This window comes from Durio zibethinus, chromosome 10 (genome assembly GCF_047325235.1).
Source record: "Durio zibethinus cultivar Kanyao isolate XHJ-2024 chromosome 10, ASM4732523v1, whole genome shotgun sequence".
In the NCBI taxonomy this organism is placed as follows: Eukaryota; Viridiplantae; Streptophyta; class Magnoliopsida; order Malvales; family Malvaceae; genus Durio; species Durio zibethinus.
In genome coordinates, this window is record NC_143171.1 from 5,335,869 (window position 1) to 5,358,395 (window position 22,527).

Sequence of the window (22,527 nt, forward strand, 5' to 3'; positions counted from 1 at the left end):
CAATCTGTCTTTAACTTTGAGACGAAAAATCCTTCCTTAACCTTACATCTTACCTACCCCGACCCCGACCCCAAGCTCAAGTTTCATTTAAAGAGCTAGTGGAAAATAAGAAAGCCAAAGAGTGGAGAGTTGGGGTAGTTGCATTTACACTTAGAAGAAGATACATTAAATTGTTTAATGAATATTTTCATTAAAGATTCTTCTTCATAATTGCGTAGTTAAGAAAATTCTTATCTTCAAACTTTAATTGACAACCATATTGTAAGTGCACCAATCAAGTAAATTGAGCAAGACCTTTGGACAATAACAATGGAAATGTTTTTGGTGTTTCAAGCCGCAACTAAAATATGGAAAAATAAATCCTGAAAAAGCTTAATAAAATATTAGTAATTGAAAATTTCCGCAACCATTTGCAATTATTTGACCTATTTCTTTTTCACTATTTCCTTCGCTTTAATCTTTTACAAATATTAATAGCTTCTGCCATTAAGCATACGAGATCGACCCACGGATCTTGTTCGATTCTGCCCGTATTTTGGATAAAGATTTTTTAGTTAAATTTGATTTAAAATATTAAATTATTAATAAAAATATTTTTATTTAATTTTAATTAAAAAATACATTAAAGAGTATATTTTAATATTTTAATATGTTTTAAAAAATTTTAAATTACTTAAACTAGATAAATTAAATTGATTGTAAAACAAAATTAAAAAAAATTAATTGAACTTAATTCAATTGGACCGAATTTAACTTATTTCGATACATAAACAAATTTAAAGCAATACGTGAGCACTAAAAATCAAACCAGAAAACAATCATAGGAACCTTTTATCTAACTCAATTATACCAAAAAACAAGAAAAAGAATTATTACTAGGTTTTCTCTTTTTTTTTTTCTTTAATGGAGTAATAATGAGCATATTTTTACTTTTTACCTTTTATTTTTTTGACAGCTAAGGAAGGAATTGAGGGAAAAATAGACAAAGACTACCGCTCTTCCGCTCCGTCTGATGAAAGCAATCAACCAACAAAACGGGATCTTCCTCCCGCAAAACGCCAAGTCTTTCCTATCTTTTTCTCTCTACAGTTTCAAGTACCTTCACTTCACTTTTCCCACATTTTACTTTTCCTGTTTACCAAACACACTCACTTTCTCTCTCCCCCTCTTTTCTTTTATGTTACTTAGTTTATCTCATCTCATCGTCATCGTCATCACTCTTTCTTCTTTCCCTTCCTCTTCTTTGTTCCACTCCTCACTGTCGGTGGAATTCCCAACACCCCACATTTCTAATTTAATTCATATTTCCCCTGTTTTCCTCTGGCTCAGCTCTCTGTTTTTTCCACAGTTGAGAGTTTTTGTTTTTGTTTTCCTTCTTTGTTCTCTGCTTTGGTGATCCATGCACAGTTTTAAACTACTACTCCACTCATCATCAAAGGTAAAGGACATTATACTTTTTGTTTTTAACAGATTTACGTTTGTTTTGGTTCTACTAAGGTTTTTCTTTTTCAATCTTTTCATATTTTGCTTAAGATTACATTTTGCTTTCATGTTTGTACTTTAAAATTCGCAGTTTTTGGAAGTATGTAGCTTGACCGTTATCCATGCAATGAGTGTTTCAAAATTTACCTGTTGTAATTTATGTTTTTTTTTTTTAACCTTTAATGTGAAACAAATATTTTCTCCAATGGCTGATGATCAACATCTTAACTTCTTGTATTTTCATGTAATTCAAATGCAGGTGTTTTAAACTGAAAGCTTTGAGTTGTTGAGACTGGGACTGGTGAAATAATGGAGCACAAAACCTGGCTTTGGAGGAAAAAATCAACAGAGAAAATCATTCTTCCAACTGAAAAACTAAACCTCTCCCAGAAAGACAATGAAGAAGAGGTAAATTATGAATGTTTGACTATTTTTGCAATAAACTTTCTCGAAAATTGATGATGTTGATGCCTGCTCGGTCTAAATTAGACATATTTATACGTTTTAAGTTCAATGATATCCATCAAGATATCAAACCACTTCAGACAAAGCCAGAAAATATCCCAGCTCAACAGCCGAATGATTCTGCTGTTGTAGATAATGTTCTAAATGCTAATGGGGAAGAAAAAAAAAACTAAGTAATAAAGAAAACTTGCCAAATTATTCTCTGACAACCACATACCTCCACTGAATATGCATCTGAAAAAGTTCCTCTACATTCATAGGAGATGTTCAAGTACAAGCGTTTCAGATTAGAATCGTTTTTTTTTACTCCAAATTTCTTATGACTGATGCTGAATTGGGTTTTCCATCAAGTGAAATTTAGTGGCCATATTTAACTGCAAAAATGGGTGCACGACCAAGCAAGTGCTGAGAAATAGTTAGAGTGAAATTCTTGGACTCTATTAGGATGCCTTTTCTCGGAAACTTTCTGCTTTGGAATAGTTTGATTACACTAATGTCTTACGGGTAATTTTGGTTCTTTACCTTTTCTCCAGATACAGATTCTTGTGGCTGATAAAGGAGAATTGGAGAATGAGCTGCGAATTTTAAATAACAAGCTTTCTTCTGCACTTTCTCACTGTAATACCAAAGATGAACTTGTGAAGAAACATGAAAAGATGGCATTGGAAGCTGTTGCAGGTATATTTTTGCTTTCCTTTTAGAGTTTTCTGTCAGTTAATGATGTGCTTTTTAAGTTTTCTTATTCTATAGATCATTTAGCTACTTTTCTTTTTATCAACAAATTATATGCAGCAAGGAAGAAGGCGGAAGCAGAAGCAGTTTCTCTGAAGCAAGAACTAGGTGAAGCTTTGCAGCAGAGAGTTGCATGTGAAGAAAGGCTAACTCATTTAGATATGGCCCTCAAGGAATACATTCAGCAACTACGCTTTGTTCGAGAAGAGCAGGAACAAAGGATTCATGATGCTGTGATGAAGGCCTCAAATGAGTTTGAGAAATCGCAGAAGATTTTAGAGGAGCAGTTGGCAGAGACTAGCAAAATGCTTACCAAATTAGATATCGAGAATACTAAGCTTACTAAAGCTCTCTTGGCAAAGGAAAAGGCCATCAATGATTTAAACAAGCAAAGGGCTCAGATGGAGACAGATTTTAATGGACTAATGACAAGATTAGAATCCACAGAGAAAGATAATGCTTCTCTGAAATATGAGGTTCGAGTGCTTGAGAAGGAACTTGAGATCAGGAATGAGGAGAGAGAATTCAATCGTCGAACAGCTGATGCATCACACAAACAACATTTAGAAAGTGTGAAGAAAATTGCTAAGCTAGAATCAGAATGTCAAAGGCTGCGTCTCTTAGTCCGGAAAAGATTGCCAGGTCCTGCTGCATTGGCCAAGATGAAAAATGAAGTTGAAATGCTGGGAAGGGACTCTGTTGAAATGAGGAGAAAGTTGAATCCTGGTCACACTGGTGCAGGGCTCGATTTCACAGTTGACAATTATTCAGACAGCCCGAGCAAGAGGATTAACATCCTAACTGAGCAGTTATGTGCTATAGAAGAAGAAAATAAGGCTCTCAAGGAAGCCCTTAATAAGAAAACGAATGAACTTCAATTCTCAAGAGTCATGTATGCACGCACAGCTTCCAAATTATCGGAGGTTGAGTCACAGCTTGAAGAATCATCAAAAAGTCAGGCAAACAATGAATCAACCAGGAACAGTATAATGTCACATGAGATCTCTCTGGCATCAGTGTCTGATGTTGGCAGCGATGATAAAGCCAGCTGTGCAGAATCCTGGGCTTCTGCTTTAATTTCAGAACTGGAGCATTTCAGGAATGGACAATTAAGGAAGTCGTCATCACGCAAAGCTGTTGGATCTTCAGAAATAAATCTGATGGATGACTTTGTTGAAATGGAAAAATTAGCTTTAGTCTCTGTTGATAAACTGTCTGGAAGTTCTCATGTTTCTTCGGATGAAGCTAATGGGACCCTTGGACCCTTGCAAACTGGGTTAGGTGGAAATTCCTTGGAGGTAATGTGCACGGAGATAGTACCTGTTCCTGACAGTCAGCCTGACCAAAACATGTTGCATAATGAAATGAAGTCCAAAAGTCCATTGCCTAGCAAAGTTCCTAGTTGGCTTCAGAATATACTGAAAGTGATCTTAGAGCAAAACCGTGCAACTCAAAGAAACCCAGATGAAATACTTGAGGATATTAGAAAAGCTTTGGCCTGCATTAGCCATTCAAACGCTGGTGAAATCCTTGATGAAAGGGTTAATCCCTCTTGTATTAGTGGCTATATCTCATGGAAACCTTCAAATGGTTCTTCAAAGATGGATTCATCTAATAGGGATGCTGATGCTAACATCTGCTTGGAAAAGAAGAGCAATCGGCAGTTTCACCCTGATTGGAGTAAATCAATTTGCAGGATAATTGAGCTTATTGAAGGGATCGGCTTACCATCAGCGGATTATAATATCCCAGATACCTTGTCCAAGAAGGAGAGGAATTCATTCTCATACAAGCACTCAGAAACACCTTCAGGCTACATGGTTCGTGTTTTCCAATGGAAAACTTCCGAACTCAGTGATGTTTTACGGCAATTTGTGCATGCTTGTTATGACCTGTTGAACGGAAAGACAGACCTCAACAAATTTACCCAAGAATTAACTTCTGCTCTGGACTGGATCATTAATCATTGCTTTTCCCTTCAAGACACTTCAAGCATGAGAGATGCAATTAAGAAGCATTTTGACTGGGATGAATCACGAAGTGAAAGTGAAGCAGAAAGTGGAATAGTTGGTCAATTTGCAGAGGCAGATAAATTTCACCTTGCTGCTCCATATGACAATAATAATTTCCTTCAAAAAGAAGAGCCTAATGTGAGAGAAGAAAATAGAAAACTAAGAGATGAGTTGATCAATATAGAAGCTGCAAAGAAACATCTGGAAGATAAGCTCCAGTCAACAACAAATAGGAGTGACTCTCTGTTGAATCAACTTGAGAAATCCGAAAAAACCATTGTAAATTTGGAGGCAGAGTTAGATACTTTGAGAAAAACTGAGGAAATGGCTGAAAATCAAGTTGAAAAACAGAAGTTGATAAATGAAAACCGTGATAAACAGCTTTCCTTGACCAAAGTTGACACAAGCGAAGCTTGTCAAAAATTTCCATCTCAAGACCTGGAATCAGAGAATAAAAATGATTGCCGTGAAGAATTGGAGGCCTCGTGTCTTGACAGGTAACATCAATTTTGCTTTCTGAACCTAATATCAAGGTCAATTTTTATTTTTTATTTTTTATTTTTTGCATTGTTGATAGTCTTATGCAGCTGATGTTTGTTGCCTTCAGTGTGGCAGAAAAGGAAACACCAAAGTCTGAAGTCAAGCTGGAAGGAAATCAGTTACCAGCTGTAAGTTCATATCAAGATGTTACAAGTGCACAAGATAATTTTACTTAATTCCATTTTACATAATGACTCTGGAAGCTTTGATGCCACATTGACAATTAGATTAATCCTTGCTTTAAATATAACATGTAAATTGTTGTTGACTCTTGGTCAATCTGGCAGAACTGGGAAATTACAGCTGCTTCAGAAAAGTTGGCTGAGTGCCAAGAAACTATTTTAAACTTGGGAAAGCAGTTGAAGGCGTTGGCATCTCCAAAGGAAGCAGCCCTTTTTGACAAGGTCATCTCCACTCCAACTTCCACTACCATTCCAACTCCTCCAATGAAGAAGTTGATCAGCCAAAGATCCTCTCTACTTGATCAGATGATAGCTGAAGATAATGCTGAAACAAATAATCTTGAGTCTCCTAAGGCCAAAGAGAAGGGCAATCCCAGTTCTTCTTTCATTTCTAACAGGATGATAGCACCTCTAGACAATGCTGCAGTTAAATCTTTAGCAATTGTTCCTAGCAAAAACCAAGGTGGGAGTTTATGGAAAAAGTTGTTGTGGAGAAAAACCAAAAGTAATAGCAAGAAAACACCCCTTCCATTTGACCCATAGACATTGAAACAAAGAAGAAAGTGGTGACGAGGCAGGGCTTTCGCACAGTTGTCATGGTTGTTGCTTTTTGTTTTACTTTCTTGTTTGAGTTCGAATGAATAAAAGTCTGGCTTTTGGATGCTCGCTTGAGAGTATCTTGTTTGTAGTCCTGGTGCATATACGACAGAAACCCGGTCAAAGCCAATAATTTATCGGGTTTGCTATTTTACAGATTCATTCTGAGTGCCCTGATTTTCTACAGAATAGTTAAACATTTGAATTAAGCATGTCCTTATTAATAATTACAGAACAACTTAAAAATGTGTTGTTTTCCCAGAATTTAGTGAATTAAAAGAAAAATCGTGATGACCATTAATCACTGAAGAAGAGTATTTGCCTTAAGCTATCTCAGCCATGTTTCCCATGTGCTTTGAACATCATTTACTCTATGAATAATAAGGAGATAGCACGAAATATTTTGAAGGTAAATGCAACTTGGAGGAACTCGTAAGAGATGGAAGATAAACATTATCAGTTCAAAAGCAGTTACATAGGCATTACAGATTGAAATGGGAAGGAAAAGGTGAAAAAGGCCAAATCATATATCTTCCTCTCTATTAGTGATTAAGACCAACCGTTGCAAAACATGCTCATGCTAGTCATGAGGCCAATGAATCCCCTAATCAAAATTTTCCATTTCCATATGCAGTAATTGCAAAAAAAAAAAAAAAAAAAAAGAAGAAAAGAAAAGAAAAACCCTAAGATTTTTAAATAGGAAAAAAATACCATCAAAATTGAAGATACAAAAATCGCAGACTAAATTCTTATGCTCAGCAATTAGTCTCTGTATTGCACAAATCTTGCAATATCATGGAGTCCAGCCTTCTTGTAACATTCAGCAATCTGCTCCAAAGAGTCCTCCCAAGTCCCTTCCACAGAAGCTAAATCCAACAAAAAGGCAGCTTCATCCAATGTGATCTGTGGATTTCATTTAGGCGATGAATCATACTCAAAAAGAAAATTAGTGGGAAGAAAAAAAAAAACAAGTTGTTAATATACACTTTTAGTATATAGTCAGATCAATAAACATCACAGGTTATAACTAGCAAGCTGCACAGGTGGCTTTCCCTTGTTTAGATCTTCTTGCTTTCCCTCTTCTGTCAATTTTTCTGTTATATATTCAATTTGCTCATCCTCCCATTCTGCTATACAAGCAACTTCCTGCAGAGGAAGCAATTATTTAATATGACAAGAGAATTATTTTAAAGGGAAAATGAAAAAAGATCATGAAAAAAGATTATCTATAGATCCCATACATGGTAATTGCAACCCAGAGTCCACCATGGGGATTTTAAAGCTCCCCTTGCTGCATCTTTAGCTTCTGGATTACGCCCAACCCTAAAAAATGCCAATGAGGATCCTTAGTAGAACATGTCAGTTGAACGTAGCAGAATAAACTAAAGAGAGAGTAATTGGAGTATCTACTACTTCAGTAAAACTTCTGCATTGAAAACAAAAGGCCGTGCAAATCCTGGAAAATGCTCTTTCCTTGCATAGAATTCTCCAGTCACCAAAGCTGAAACCTTTTACACATAGGTAGAGATATATAAAGAAACAATGTTAACTTACATGCAGTATGCTGCTTAAAATAGACAGGGCAGTTAGGGAGCCTTACATGGTCTCCTTTCTCAAAATGCTGAATCACTTTGCGCTCTAGGACATCAGGAAATAATCCAACCTGAAACAGTAATTTATCATTACAATTTGGCATATGACTGAAATTTGATTGAAGTATAATAGAAAAAAATATATAGTTTCAAGTTAAATTGGTGTTATACCACATTTGTTAAATATTAAGTTTCCTATGGTCTTACATTCAAGTTGGATCTCTCCACCTATAGCCAATTGGTCTTAAGTTGGATGCTTAAGCCCAAATTTTGTTAGCAAATACCTTTCTTAAAAGATAGACATCTAAATCAGTAATCTTTGATTTAGAAAAGTCGCCCTTTTGATAAAATTTCTTCCCAGCATCAGATGCAGCATGGAATAACTCATCACTTCCTTTTTGGCGGCTATTGGCTTCTTCTTCAACCAGGATTCTGTGTATGAACTGGTCCACCTGTTTGAGAGAGAGAGAGAGAGAGATTACAAAGTACAGGAGGTATGTCAGCATGGTGAAGAATTGAAATTCGAGATATCAATACAATCAAATTCCAGCTTTGGACCCTAGCCATGGGAAATGGTGACATGGCCATGTCATGCCGAGCACAAAACTTACATTCTTGGCTAAAAACCAAACTCCGTGTTTACGAACCTCCACCACTGGCATCTCCATCCTGAGGGAAAAGGTGAATCTCAATCAGGCTAGAGAGAACTAACCACTTATAAAAGGTCAGACATTTGAAGTTTCTCACTCAGCAGGAGCAGTTGGCCACCTGAGCAATGCAGTTATAGCACCTATTACCAACAAAATCATACAATAGCTTCAACTTAAGTATTTATTATAAATAGCCAATTCCAAACATAGATAACACTTTATCAGTACCTGAGCTGCTTTTGGCTAGCGGAATTACCAGCGGGATTAACCCTTGCTTTGCTCCAGGAGAAAGAATTGATTCACCTGTTGCAATGCACCAGATATGGAGAATATAAGCCCTAACAGTTTCAATCACCACAAATATACTACTTTTTCTCTAAAATAGGATCAAAACCAGCATTTCTTTCCAAAATTAAAAGTTCAAAAATTTTAATATCAAATTTGTCACCTTTATAATAATAAGTAGACAATTCAAATAACCCACTTTCTCTGATAGTCAACAAATGCACACATATGAACTTTAATTTTTAGTAACCTAAATAAAATTTTCTTTCATGGGTGATAAGTTAAACTCTATTAGCAATTTAGTACCAAATATTTTCATTCATACGTCCCTCACAAAAACCAATTCAAATACAGAACTTTTTAAGATGGAACTTTTACCTCTTGTATTGAGAATTTTTAATAGCTGTGAAAGATGCTGAGGAGGTCGAGTTACGGCCACTTCTTTGATGAAACTAATGTGGTCTGCAATTTTTTTCATAATGATATTCTTTACTTACTGACTAAAACGTTATAAACCAAACAGGAAACGAAAAATGAGAAGGAAAACAAACCCAAAAATGCAAACAGATAAAAGTATAAATACCCACCTGGAAATGATGAAGAAGAAGAGCAGAGGAATCTGGCGCATCTTCCATGGCCAAGAAGAAGAGAACTGGCGCGTGGTGATGAAAACGCCATGACCTTCAATGACCAGACAGATCCAATGAAACCCATATTTCAAAGGCTTCGAATTACATTATAAAAATGCACACAATGAGCCCAAATAGACTTGTCCGATTGGGCCTAAATTTAGTTAGGATTAAATATAAAAATAGTTCCCGAATCATATATTTGGTACCTAAAAGAATATATTATCAATTTAGTACTTTAACTTTGATTTTGTCATCCACTTTGGGATATAAAATAGTAAGACTAATGTCGTCAATTAACTATATTGATGTGACATGAACATCCAATAAAATATTAAAATATATTAAAAAGTTCAATCAATACTATATCATTAATTATCACATCAATATTAAAAGAAAATTCTAAAAAAAATTTTAAAAATATTTTAAAAATATTTTTTTAAAAAAGATAAATTACAAATATATATATATATACACCTTATAGTTAAACGTGATTTGAGTTTACTCTTGAGGTTTAAAATGTGATATTTAATTATCTTATGATTTTTTTTATTATTTTTTTTACCTAAAATCATTACTTTTTCCATTTCATTTTTTTAATTTTTTTTCCTTTTTCTTCATCTTCAATTTATTCTCTCTTTAAAATTAGATTAATTTTCTCTTTCTATAAAAGTTCTTTGCTTTCTTTCTAGAATTGAAAAAAACAAAATCCCAAATTCTGTTGAAACTCATCGTCATCGTCCACTACGCTACCATGGTCGATTGATGTTGGTATCCTTTGTCACTAGTGACCACCACCGTAAAGTAAAAAAAGAAATCCCAACCAAAAAGTTAGAGAACCCTCTATGTTGCTACAATTTTTTCTACCAGCACGCCTCATTTTCTTTAGTCTGAAATGAAACATTCGAAGACAACCAAACGCAAAATCACCAAAAAGCTCTTTTTTACAAACATAAAAAAGCAATCTCAAGCCAAAACCTAAAATTTTTATTTTGCTATTAGATGTTCCTACTAATGCTATTTTTTGTTTATGTTCATTGTTTTTGGTTAAGACTTTTAATTTTTTTGCTTATCTGCTTGGATGCAAATTCTAGGTTTTGTGTCTTTTTGGGAATGAAATTTATGCTGTTTGAAATTGTATCTTGGGGAGCTAGTTCTGGAATTTACTAGATTATTGGGTTTATGGATTGGTTGGGTGTAAGGTTTAGGTTTCCTTCTAGGTTTAATGGGTTAAAGCTCTCGATTTGGTTATTTGTGTTTGTTGGCTTTCGACTTCTGTAAGTATGGTAGTTGGGTATGGCCTTATGGTTTTGACTTTGCTTTTGTAAATTGCTTGTTTGTTTGATGCTTAATTCCTTAATTGCAAGTTGTTTATGCTTGTTTATGTGATGCCGACTTTGCTTCTATAAACTTTTGTAAATTGCTTTTGTAAATTACTAAATTCATCTGATCTTAGAAAAAGCGAGAATCAATTGAAGATGAAGAAGAAGGAAAAAAAAAACGAAAAAAATAACAATTTCGGGTAAAAATACAATATCACAGGGTAGTTACGTGTTATATTTTAAATCTTAAGGGACAAACTTAAATTGCATTTAACTACAAGGTATATATATATAATTTACCCTTTAAAAAATTATAGAAAAAATTTAAAAATTGAAATATTTTTAAAAAATTAAAAAATTATGAAAATATAAAAAAATAAAAAACTTAAAATTTTCATTTAAAAATCCCAAAAAATTTTAAAAAATCTAAAAAAATAAAAAAAAGAAAATTTTGATAAAAATAAAATTTCCTTCAAATTCATTAAAAATTCACAAAAACTTAAAAAAAAAAAAAAGAATCTAAATGTTTTTGAAAAGTTTAAAATTTTTCTTAAAAATTGTAATTTTTTTTAATTATGAAATTTTTTATTTTTTTAATATTATAATTTTACTTTTTTAAATATATTTTATGAATTTTTATTAAATTTTTTATTTTTCAAAATTATTTTAATTATTTATAGTTTTTTAGAATATTCAATTTTAGGAATTTTTTAATTTTTCATAAATTTAAAAAATTGTTAGGATTATTTTAATAAATTTTTAGATTTAAAAAAATATATTAGATTTTTTTTAATTTTCAATTTTTAAGTTTTTTGTGAATCTTTTTTAATTTTAACAAAATTTTTTGGACATTTTATTAAAATTTTGATATTGTTTCAATTTTTTAAGTTTTCATATTTTTTAATTTTTATGATTTTAAAATAATTTATAGTTTTTAAATTTTTTAGATTTTAAAACTATTTTAGATTTTTAAAAAAATATTTTTAAAATATTTTTGAATTTTAAAAAAAAATTTGGACTTTTTTATTTAATGCTGACATGGCAATTGATGATGAGGCACTTACTAGACTTTTTTACATGTTTCAACATTTTATTAATTGTTTATACTACGTCAACAAGTGGACTAGCGGGTTTGTCCAAAGTACTAAAATGATGACAAAATAGAAGTTTTAGTATTAAACTGACAATTTTATTTATTTAGGTATTAAACTGATAAAAAGTGCATAGTTTAGAGACTATTTTTTATATTTAACCCATTTAGTTGTTGTTGGATTACAGGGTCTAGCAGTCTCCTCTAGAGATTCGATATGTCGGTTCATATGGGTGAGGTATCTCATGGTGGATCAGATTTTGATATATGACAATCCAACTTGCCAAGGCCCAATAGGTGTGGTATCTCAAGAAGGCTTTGTGAAGCCTTTTATATCCACCTGTCGCTTAGTACGGGACTACGCACTACAAAAAAAAAAAAAAAAGTTACGCCTTCACTATCAGCTATAGGTTTTAGTGTAGTGGTAAGCGTTTGGTCTTGAAAATTGATATCAAAGAGAAGTTGTAGGTTCAAGTCCCGTAAATACCGTTGGAGGGGAGATTGTTGGATTATAGGGTCCAGCAGTCTCCCTTAGAAACTCGGTATATTGGTTCATCTAGGTGAAGTATCCCATGGTGGATCAGATTTCGATGTATGATAACCTAACCTATCAAATTCTAATAGGTGTGGTATCCCAAGAAGGCTTTGTGAAACTTTTTACGTCCACCTATCGCTTAGTACGGGATTCTACGCTACCAAAAAGAATAATGAAATAAAATCGTGCCTTTATTATCAACCATAGCTTTTGGTATAGTGGTAAGCAATTGATTCTGAAAATAATTATTGTTAGCTTTTTAGGTGAGATAATGATCCAAGAAGAGGGTGAATTGGATTTTTTTCAAATTCTTCTCAAACAATAATTTTAAAATAATTGAATGAAAATTAAAACTAATATCAAAATATGATGCAAATAACAATAAATTGATGTATGTAAAAGTATATATAATCAACAATGAAAATAAAAAGATGGGATAGAGAAATCAAACACAACGATTTACAAAAGTTCAGTTCTTCTCTACAAGTCACTTATGTCCTTTTTTCTTGGTTATCCACACCAAGACTTCAATCTACTAATCTTGAATTGAAAATACAACCCTATTTTTTCTCTCTAAACCTTAAGATAGAAATATCTACCCTTTATAGTATTTTACTTAATCTCACTACAAAGTTTTCAAGAGGGTACCTCACCTCTTATTCTTTTCCAGTCTTATATATCAAATGTAATTTTACAAATAATAGAACAACCTCTCTAAGGCTAAGTGTTTGCTAAGTTTAAGTACAATAAAATGATAAATGAATAGCAAATATGATTTGAATACAATAAATACAATATAGACTTTAAAGCCCTAAAACTTTTGATTTCTTTCAGAGAATGAAAATATAGCTTGTTGGTTATTGCTTTCTTGATTCATCAATCTTTTTAGTGTGTTAGAGTGACCAATATATAGAGAAATTGAAGAACTAGCTATTGAGGAAGCTTGGGATAAGAAAATAACTATTGAAGCTTGATAAACTAGCCATTGGAGTTGTTTCAGGGCCTACCCATTCGATCCCTTCCATGAGGGGATAGATTGATTCAAGTTTTGGTGCTATTTATGCCTTTGAAAATCACGACTTGATGGATCCTTTCCTTAAGGGTATCAATTGGTTTAAGGGGGTGATCAATCCCCTACATAAGGTGATCGATCTTTTATTCAACTAGATCACAAACCTACATTCTGAGTAAAAAATCAATTGATCCAATTCATGAGGGGATTGATCTTGTCAAAGTTATATGGTTGTCTCCTATTTTGCACTCTACTCACTAATTTGATTATATTTTTAGTTATACAAATCCAAATAAAAAATCGTGTGAAGATTTAGAAGCTAGACTTAAAGGGCTTTCTATCCATATAAAATTTATCACATAATTCATTGTGTACGAATTATAACTAATTTTAAAATCTACCCCTTATGCAGTTTTTAAACAACTGCAAAGTGTCTAGTAAAAATTTAAAATATTTTTTTAAAAAATTTGGATTGTGATTTTATTTAATCCATTAGAAGTAGACTCAAAGAGCTTTTCAACCATATAAAATTTAAATATTTAAAGCTTTATGAATTAGTACAAAAAAAAATAAAAATTCAATGTTGGAAAACTTTGTTCTTGTAAAATAACTTTTTTAAGTTAATCTATTTCTCAAAACCAATTATTATAAAAAATGTATTAAGTCTAAAATGAATAAGTTCACTTTAAAAACAACAAGTGAACTTTCATTTAAGCTCAAATAAAAAAAGGTTTAAAGATACTTTTGATTTGAGAAATAAGAAAACATAAAAAAATGTTTGTTTAAACTTTGAAAATCATATTATTTATTTAGTACCAAAATATAAAACTTCAGAACATGTACTTAATAAATCTTTTTCAAAATCTTGATTAAGCTTATAGAGCTTAATGTTTTGTCATTTTAAAATAAGGATCAATTCAAAGCTAACAATCTCTCTCTTTTTGATATGACAAAACTTAAAGACAAATTTGCTTGATAAAAAACTTTCTTTAAGACATTTAAGATTTTGAAAAATATTTTGAAAAACTCCCCCTTAAATAATGCATGGCAAAACACCCCTTCAATTTATGCATCTTAATCCAATGCAACTCAACAAACATATGTTAGTCAAATATATAAATAAGTACAATCAAACATATGCATATCAAGCATAAACAAATTTGTCTATATAATATTTCTCCTTTTTTTTTTGTCATAACAAAAAGGCACGAGCATATTAATTAGTAAATAAACATAAAGAGGCATCACTAATAAATATATTCATAAAATATTTCTCTTTTTTTTTGTTTATGCTCTTTATACCATATGTTTAAACTCCTATATCAATTGCTATAAGCATAATATAGACACTCATTTTTCAAATTTATTTTGGTTGATTCGATGGGCTCCAGATGGGATAATCAGAACAATAAAAGTAAAATTTTAGTTTTGATTAGGGGTATAATCAATCGAGTTCAAGTCAATATAGTATTAAACTCGAGCTCGAGCTCAATTCAAAATTTGAGGCTTGAAACTTGACTCGAACTTGATTGAGTTTTATTTTTTAGCTCGAGTTTGACTCGAGATAAAAATCGAGTTACTTGAGCTCATTCGATTAATATGTAAAAATAAGTTCGATTTTTATATTTGACAAAAGCTCTATTATTTGTGCTCGAGCTCAAGTTTGAAATATTTTATTAATTAAAATAATAAAAATATATTTAAATATAAAAGCTTGATTAAGCTTACAAGTGACTCGAGTCGGGTATAAAAATACTTGAACTTGACTCGATCGATGAGTTAAGCTACTTGAGCTTGAGCATGAGCTCGAGCTCAAGCTTGACTTGATAATAATAGAGTGAAATTTGAGTTTTATTCGAATCGAACCCGAGTAATTTGCGAGTACTAATATATCATTTATACCTTTAGTTCTGATAGCATTCTAGATAAAAAGTTTGAAATTGGGTTGATAAGAAAACTCTTGAGAGATCAAAACAAAAAAGGATAAACGGATAAGAGTTTTGGGAAAAAAAGATACTTTTTTAAAATTTTCAACTGATCTGAAAGGTTAGGCTGGGCAGTTTAAGTCCTATATAAATCAGTGATCGCACACAATAAGGGGGCAAAAAAGCATATTATATAGAAAATCACAGAAGAATAAAAAAAGAGAGCAGTTACACAAAAAAATTAAACAGGCTCAACCATCAAGCAAAACTGCCAAGTTTTCCAAATCTAAACCTCTCTTTTACCACCATCAAACACCATCTGCACCATACCACACTGGAATCTCCACCTAAGCCAAACTTCCACCATTGCTACCAAAACCTTTAACTATCTTCATCCATAACCAATCCTTACACAGTCATCAAAACCATAAACAACATAATAACCACAAACCCAAAACCTTTACAATTATACAGAAAAAACCATTTGACTAAAAATCCACCTTCTCTCATCACCATTGCCATAAAACAATATCACTCCATTGCTAGAATCCCTATAAACACACTACTATATCTGTCAAACCACCACAGCTCCATCATCAAACGTAATTTCCCATCAATGCCAATACCAGGTAGAACCCTAAAAGCCCATACTAAATCGTCAACTGTTAAGCCAGGTTGTAATTTTTTAATGTATTTTTTTTTTTTTGCTTATTAGTTATTTATTCATTTTTTGAGTGAATTTTTTTGAAAAAAATAAAAAAAATCAAAATAAATGCTTTTGAAGAAAAGTTAAAAACATCAATTTTATTTGAAAATAAAATTTTCAAAAATATTTTAAAGAATGTTTTAAAGAAAATTTGAAATTATTAATTCTTTAAATATAAAATTTTCAAAAGATTTTTTTTGAGAAAAAGTTGAAAGTATCAATTTTTTTTTGAATAAAAACATTAATCCTTTTTTAAAAAAATAAAATAGGAAAAAAATCTCAAGAAAAAGTTAAAATATTATTTTTTTTCTAGAATTTTTTAAAATGTTAAATAATTCGATGACAGAGCTTCTGCAAGAGAAACAATAGTTTGCTTGTATACTATTGAGGTAAGAGAATTTTTTTAATTTTCTGTCAAAAGTATTGGAATCAATTAAGAATAATTTTTAATAATTAATTATATAATAAAATTTTTAAGACTCAATAGGTAACACAAAATCAAGTTGGTACCATCCTTTAATAGGTGTTGTCGGGGTGCCATAACCTTCCTTACACGTAATCGTACTCTCGAACCTAGTTCTAGTTTTGTAGACATCGAATCTACCTTTTAAAGATACCTAAGTTAAACTTAAGATTTCTCTTTACAAAGGGATAGATTCGATTAAGTGGTCAATCACACCTAAAACAAAAAAAAAAGATTCATGGTGACTCTTTAAGTCAATGTCTAGAGACAGGTTCACAGACTTAGACGTTATGACACATATAAGAATAAATATCTTTAAATCTCTCCATTTTTGTTATTTCAAAAGAAAATAGATCAATTCAAAGCATGAAACAAAATGCTTAATACTAATAATATCAAGAGTATTTTGAATGCATTTAATCAAGTGTAACATGCACAATAAAATTCACATATATGTATTCAAGCACAAAAGTATAAGTGTAATTAAAATGTTATAGCACAAAATCATTCATTCAACTTAACCACATAAAATTTTTGAGCAAAAGGATAATAAATGATATGTAACCTATTCATAAATCATGTTATCATAAGAGGTGCTTAGAACCTAAAATATCAATAACAATTAAGCATAAATTCAAGTACATGTATACAAGATCATATCAATTGTTAAGGATATGTTACCACAAAGTATACCAATTATTATCACAAAACAAATCAAGTAAAATTATATTCTAAAATTGCTTATCATTTCATAATAAAGATTAATCAATTTAAGGCACACACAATTTTGCATAAAAGGTATAAGCTATGTCAATGATAGGCACATAAATAAACATCTATGAAAGTTTAAAAATCTTTACCAAATTTTGATACCAATTGTTAATAATTTTATTCAACAACTTTCATAGAGCACACATACTTCAAACTTATGAAAAATTCATTCAATACATGCATAAATGATAATAGTAATCTTTCATAAATTATCATATCCATACAAGAACCAAAAGCTCACATGTATATAATAAATTATAGGTATGAACGTGCATGAGGTTCAATCATCATGTCCTAACAAAAATTATATAAGCATGATTTTTCAAACATGATAAGCACATATTCTATAGCAAAAAAATAATGAAAACATAATTTCAATTATAATCCAAATTATTTCAATGTAAAGTAATATTCTTAATCCAAACCTATGCAAGTCTATAAATATAGTTTAAACATATTTTTCAATCAAAATCATACAAGCATATGTAAAAAATTTCAAATCACATATAGCAATATACCAATAGAGATACAAACATTAGACATAATATGGTGCATGTTATCTCAATGATCTCGATCAATGAATATGTATATAAAATTTCAAAATCGTAAGTTCATAGTCCATGAGTCAAGGCAATTAAAAGATAAAAAAATCAATATATTCAACTCATATCCATGTTCAAAGATTCAAATAAATATTCATGTAATAAAAACTAGTAATCAAAGCAATCAAGAACTAGGCATGAATATTAATCAATCCAAGCATTTAACAAAGTTAAGACAAATTTTATCAAGTAGATTGGTGATTAATTTGTTCAAAGTATTCACAAATTCAAACATAATATTTTATTTTTGTACATATCAAAGCAAGCATTTATCAAATAATGCATTAAACAGTATAAATCATAGGTGCATAGCATAGATTCAATAAAATTATCTCTATCATTGTCAAGCTATGTTGTTGTGCTCATTGTAGTTGAGTGAGGCTTTAAATCTTCCATTCAACATCATTTGAGCTAGTTTTTGATGTACTTAGGCTTGATTGATGAAGATGACTTGCTTTACTTGTTCCACTTAAAATTCAAAAAATGTAGGCTCATTCATGCTCATTTCAAGTACTTCTAGCATAAACTTAGAAAATATTCTTAACAAAGAAATATTCATTAGCAGCATCAAGAAAATCAATTGATAAAAATTATATTAATTGTTAAAAAATAATTTCATATTCTAAGTCATTATAGGCAAAAGATAATTTATTCACTAAGCACAAGTTACCAATTGCAAGAGAGATATATACTTAAGCTAGATGTCATATATCAATTTAAACATCAAATAGCATAAGAATGGCACTAAAGCAAAAGTTCTCATATAATGTGCAAAAATCAAACCTTTTAGATCATTCATGCACACAAATTAGACATATTCAATATTCATGTATATTCAAAAAATCATCAAAGAATATATCAAAATAAATTTTAGGCCATATGAAAACTAAAAACTCAAAGAATACATATTTATCATAAAAAACATATTCAAGAAAATTTTAGCACAAAATCATAAATATGTCTACACAAATTATAGTCCATAATCAATAATGACTTAAACTAAAAATAAGTATCATAAGAAATTCATTTACTTAAGTCATGTTGCAAGCATATCAAGTAAAGATAAATAATATTTATCACACAAGCACATACTTGATAAGAATAATAGATAAACTAACAACATTTTTTATTTACAAATAAGTAGTTTATTATATTCAAAATCATAAATCAATAGATAAAACAATTATGTATAACACAATCAAGTTTAAAGAATTCACAAGATTTAAGCTTATAAATAAATTGAGTAACTTTAAATATCATGTCATATAGGCATATTTAATAATCACAAATTAATATGTATAAAAATCATAAAATCGTTTCCATCATGCCAAAATCATTCAAACAAATATATTTATGCAAAATACAATAGGATAAATAATTCAAAGCTTAATATTTTAAATATTTTTATTTTTGATATTTTGAAGCTCATTTTTGTTGGAAAAAGACTTTAATAAATCTCATAACCAATCAAGCTCATTTTTAACCAACTTAAACCATTCCAACAAGTTTCAAATAACAAAACAGAGTTATTCAAGTGGTCATTTGACATTAGAAATAAGGAAATTAAAAAGTTAACTTTTAATCTCATATTTTCTTGAAAAAGGTTATTATGATGGGCAAATATATTTAAACACACATTTAAGCTCTTCAAACCATTTAGAAAAGTTTTATATCACAATTTGAAATTGTCTAAATGGCTTTTATACCCATGTTTGTTCAAAAACAAGATTTGATCTTTTAGGTTCTAAAATCTTTTAAAACTTGTATCTAGCACTTATGAAAATTTTAAACCATTGCAAGTTATTAAGTTATCTTTGTTTGAACAAGTTTAAATAATTGAATTCAAGATATTCAAATTCATTTTATAATAAAAAGCTTGTTAAAACAAAATTTCATATTTTAAGGCTTGACTCTAGCAAAAATCATTTTCAAAGCAAAATATAAAGTCTCAAAATCATTAAGCTTTGAGTGCTCCCTCTAAGTTTGTGCATAAATATAAAAATAATTTAGCACACAATTTATCACATAAAGTACCAATAACAATTTCACAAAGCATGTATAATATCATCAATAACCAATATTCATATATACAATCATACATAAGCACAAGTCCTCAAAAATGTCAATTTCACAAATAATATCAAAATATCAAGATCATTCATACAATCTCAATATTAAGAGCATTCACACGAAATCCCACAAATTCATTAAAGCATTCATAAATTCTCTTAAAACTGTATCTTAAAAAATAAATATTAAACACAATATCAATAAGCATGTGGAATATGTAAAAATCATACAAAAAAATGCATACTCAATTCAAGCTTACATATATCAAATAAAATTGGTATATTCAGGTATATCATCAAAGTATATACCAATATCCATTAAGCATTCAATGTTCAACAAGAATAGGCAACCAATTTCATATTCACTTAAAATAAAAATTTTAAGGTTACCCATCTCTATTTTGCGTCTAGATTTTCATTCTTCAAAATCATATTATAACTCTTTACTCTAGTACACCTACAAAAGATAATCTCATTTGATTTTTGGTACCCAAATTGCTTTAGGTCCTTGAGAATTAGTCACTAAGTTGTTTCTTCCTTTAAGAACCCATACTTGTCTAATTCTAATGAAACTTTTTCTTTTTTTAAGACAAGTATATGTAGTATGACCATAAAAATTATAAAAATTACATTTTATCATTTTAGTACTTAAACAAGTCTTGAAACGATTTTGTTTTTTATTCATTAATTCATCAAATTTCTTTTTCAAATCAATTTTTTTAAAAAAGAATTCATTTTTATTTTGAAAGGTCTCAAAATCTATTTTCAATTTTTCATTTTCTTTTTTCAAAATATCTTTTGCATTTATCAAAAAATCATTTTCAATATTCAATTTTGAAATCATTTTCTTGTATTTCATTTTCATTAACTCAAATTCCATAACTAACTCACTAAAGGCACGTTGCAATTTATCAAAAGTATACGAATTTGAATCAATTAAGTTAAAGATTACCTTAGACTCTTCAAGAGCCATAAGACATGATGCATTTTGGTTAAAAATTTATCTTTCATGTAGCTCATCCAACTTTCTTCATATTTCATTTGAAGTGGAGCAATTTGAGACCAAGTTAAAGTTGTGGGAGTCGAGAGCTCCATAAAGAATGCATTTGGCCTTTGTATCATCCATCACTTGCCTCATATAGTTTGTATCATTTGAAGGAATTTCAAACCCTTTCTCAATCACATTTTAAGCTTTAAAATCATGGGCTATTATGAACACATTCATCTTCATTCTCCATTCATAAAATTCATATTTATTAAACATTGAAACTTTAAGGATTTTTTCACCATCTTGGAACCTAAATTGAGCCATAAGGTTTTTATTCAAGGTGGTTAAACCTACAAAAAGATATCAAATCTCTAATACTAATTGTTAGCTTTTTAGGTGAAATGGTATCCAAGAGGGGTGAATTAGATTTTTTTCAAATTTTTCCTAAACAAGGATTTCAAAATAATTGAATGAAAATTAAAACCAATATCAAAATATGATGCAAATAATGAAAAATTGATGTATCTAGAAGTATATAAATCAACAATGAAAATAAAGAGATAAGGATAGAGAAATTAAACATAAAGATTTATAGAGATTCAGTTCTTCTTCACAAGATACCCACGTCCTCTCTTCTTGGTTGTCCACACTAAGACTTCAGTCCACTAATCTTAAATTGAAATACAACTCTATTTTTTCTCTATGGCTTAAGACAATAATCTCTACCCTTTGTAGTATTTTATCCAATCTCACTACAAAGCTCTCAAGAGGATATCTCACCTCTTGTTCTCTTTCAGCCTTGTATATCAAAGGTAATTTTGTAAATAATAGAACAACCTCTCTAAGGCTAAGTGTTTGCTAAGTACAAAAAAATGATAAATGAATAATAAATATGATTTGGATATAATAAATATAAAGATATAGACTTTAAAGCTCTAAAACTCTTGATTTCTTTGAGAGAATAACAATATAGCTTATTGGTTCTTACTCTCTTGATCCATTAATCTTCTCGGTGTGTTAGAGTGGCCAATATATAGAGAAATTAAAGAAGTAGTCATTGGTGAAGCTAGGGAGAAGAAAATAGCTATTGAAGCTTGATAAACTAGCCATTGGAGTTATTTCAGGGCCTACCCAATCGATCAATTCCATGAGGAGATCAATTGGTACAAGTTTTGGTGCCATTTATGCCTTTGAAAATCATAACCCGATCGATCATTTTCTTGAGGTGATTAATTGGTTCAAAAAGGTAATCGATCCCCTACATAGGGTGATCGATCCTTTCTTCAACTAAGAGCATAAACCTACATTCTGAGTAAAAAATCAATCAATCAATCCCTTCCCTGAGGGGATTGTTCCTGTCAAAGCTAGATGGTTGTCTCATGTTTTACATTATATTTACTAATTTGATCATATCTTGAGTTATACAAATTTAAATAAAAAATTGTTTAAAGATTTAAAAACTAGACTTAAAGGGCTTTCTATCCATATAAAATTCATCACTTAATTCATTGTATACGAATTATAGTAAATTTTCAAAACTACCTCTTGTGAAGTTTTTAGACAACTATAAAGTGCCTAGAAATATTCAAAATCTTTTCCTAAAAAATTTAGATTTAGATTTTGTTTGATCCATTAGAAAGTAGACTCAAAGAGCTTTTCAACAATATAAAATTCAAATGTTAAAGCTTTATAAATTAATACAAAAAAATAAAATAAGTTTAATGTTGGAAAACTTTATTCTTGTAAAATAACTTTCTTAAGTTAATCTATTTCTCAAAAAAAATATTATCAAAATTGTATTGAGTCCAAAATGAATAAGTTCACTTTAAAAACAACAATTGAACTTTCATTTAAGCTCAAATAAAAAATATTTAAAGA

General features: G+C 30.2%; 2 protein-coding genes across 3 annotated transcripts; one reads left to right on the forward strand and one right to left on the reverse strand.

Annotated features, from left to right (window-relative positions):
* The first annotated feature begins 1,204 nt into the window (after positions 1-1,204).
* On the forward strand, positions 1,205-6,691 carry LOC111293096 (filament-like protein (DUF869)). The gene is made up of 6 exons (XM_022885824.2): positions 1,205-1,438; positions 1,742-1,890; positions 2,481-2,625; positions 2,740-5,188; positions 5,299-5,359; positions 5,519-6,691. The coding sequence occupies exons 2-6, from the start codon at positions 1,792-1,794 to the stop codon at positions 5,954-5,956; spliced, it is 3,192 nt and encodes a 1,063-aa protein (XP_022741559.2). The 5' UTR covers positions 1,205-1,438; positions 1,742-1,791; the 3' UTR covers positions 5,957-6,691.
* On the reverse strand, positions 6,520-9,278 carry LOC111292352 (cyclin delta-3). 2 transcript variants are annotated; one of them, XM_089766553.1, is made up of 11 exons: positions 9,125-9,278; positions 8,916-8,999; positions 8,481-8,555; positions 8,371-8,392; positions 8,214-8,271; positions 7,887-8,054; positions 7,611-7,673; positions 7,424-7,518; positions 7,252-7,333; positions 7,046-7,156; positions 6,520-6,913 (listed from the first exon to the last, which is right to left on the reverse strand). In XM_089766553.1, the coding sequence occupies exons 1-11, from the start codon at positions 9,249-9,251 to the stop codon at positions 6,773-6,775; spliced, it is 1,026 nt and encodes a 341-aa protein (XP_089622679.1). In that variant the 5' UTR covers positions 9,252-9,278; the 3' UTR covers positions 6,520-6,772. The 2 variants fall into 2 exon arrangements, with proteins under 2 accessions (XP_089622679.1, XP_022740416.2); XM_022884681.2 differs by having other exon boundaries at positions 8,350-8,392.
* Between the last annotated feature and the right edge of the window lie 13,249 nt (positions 9,279-22,527).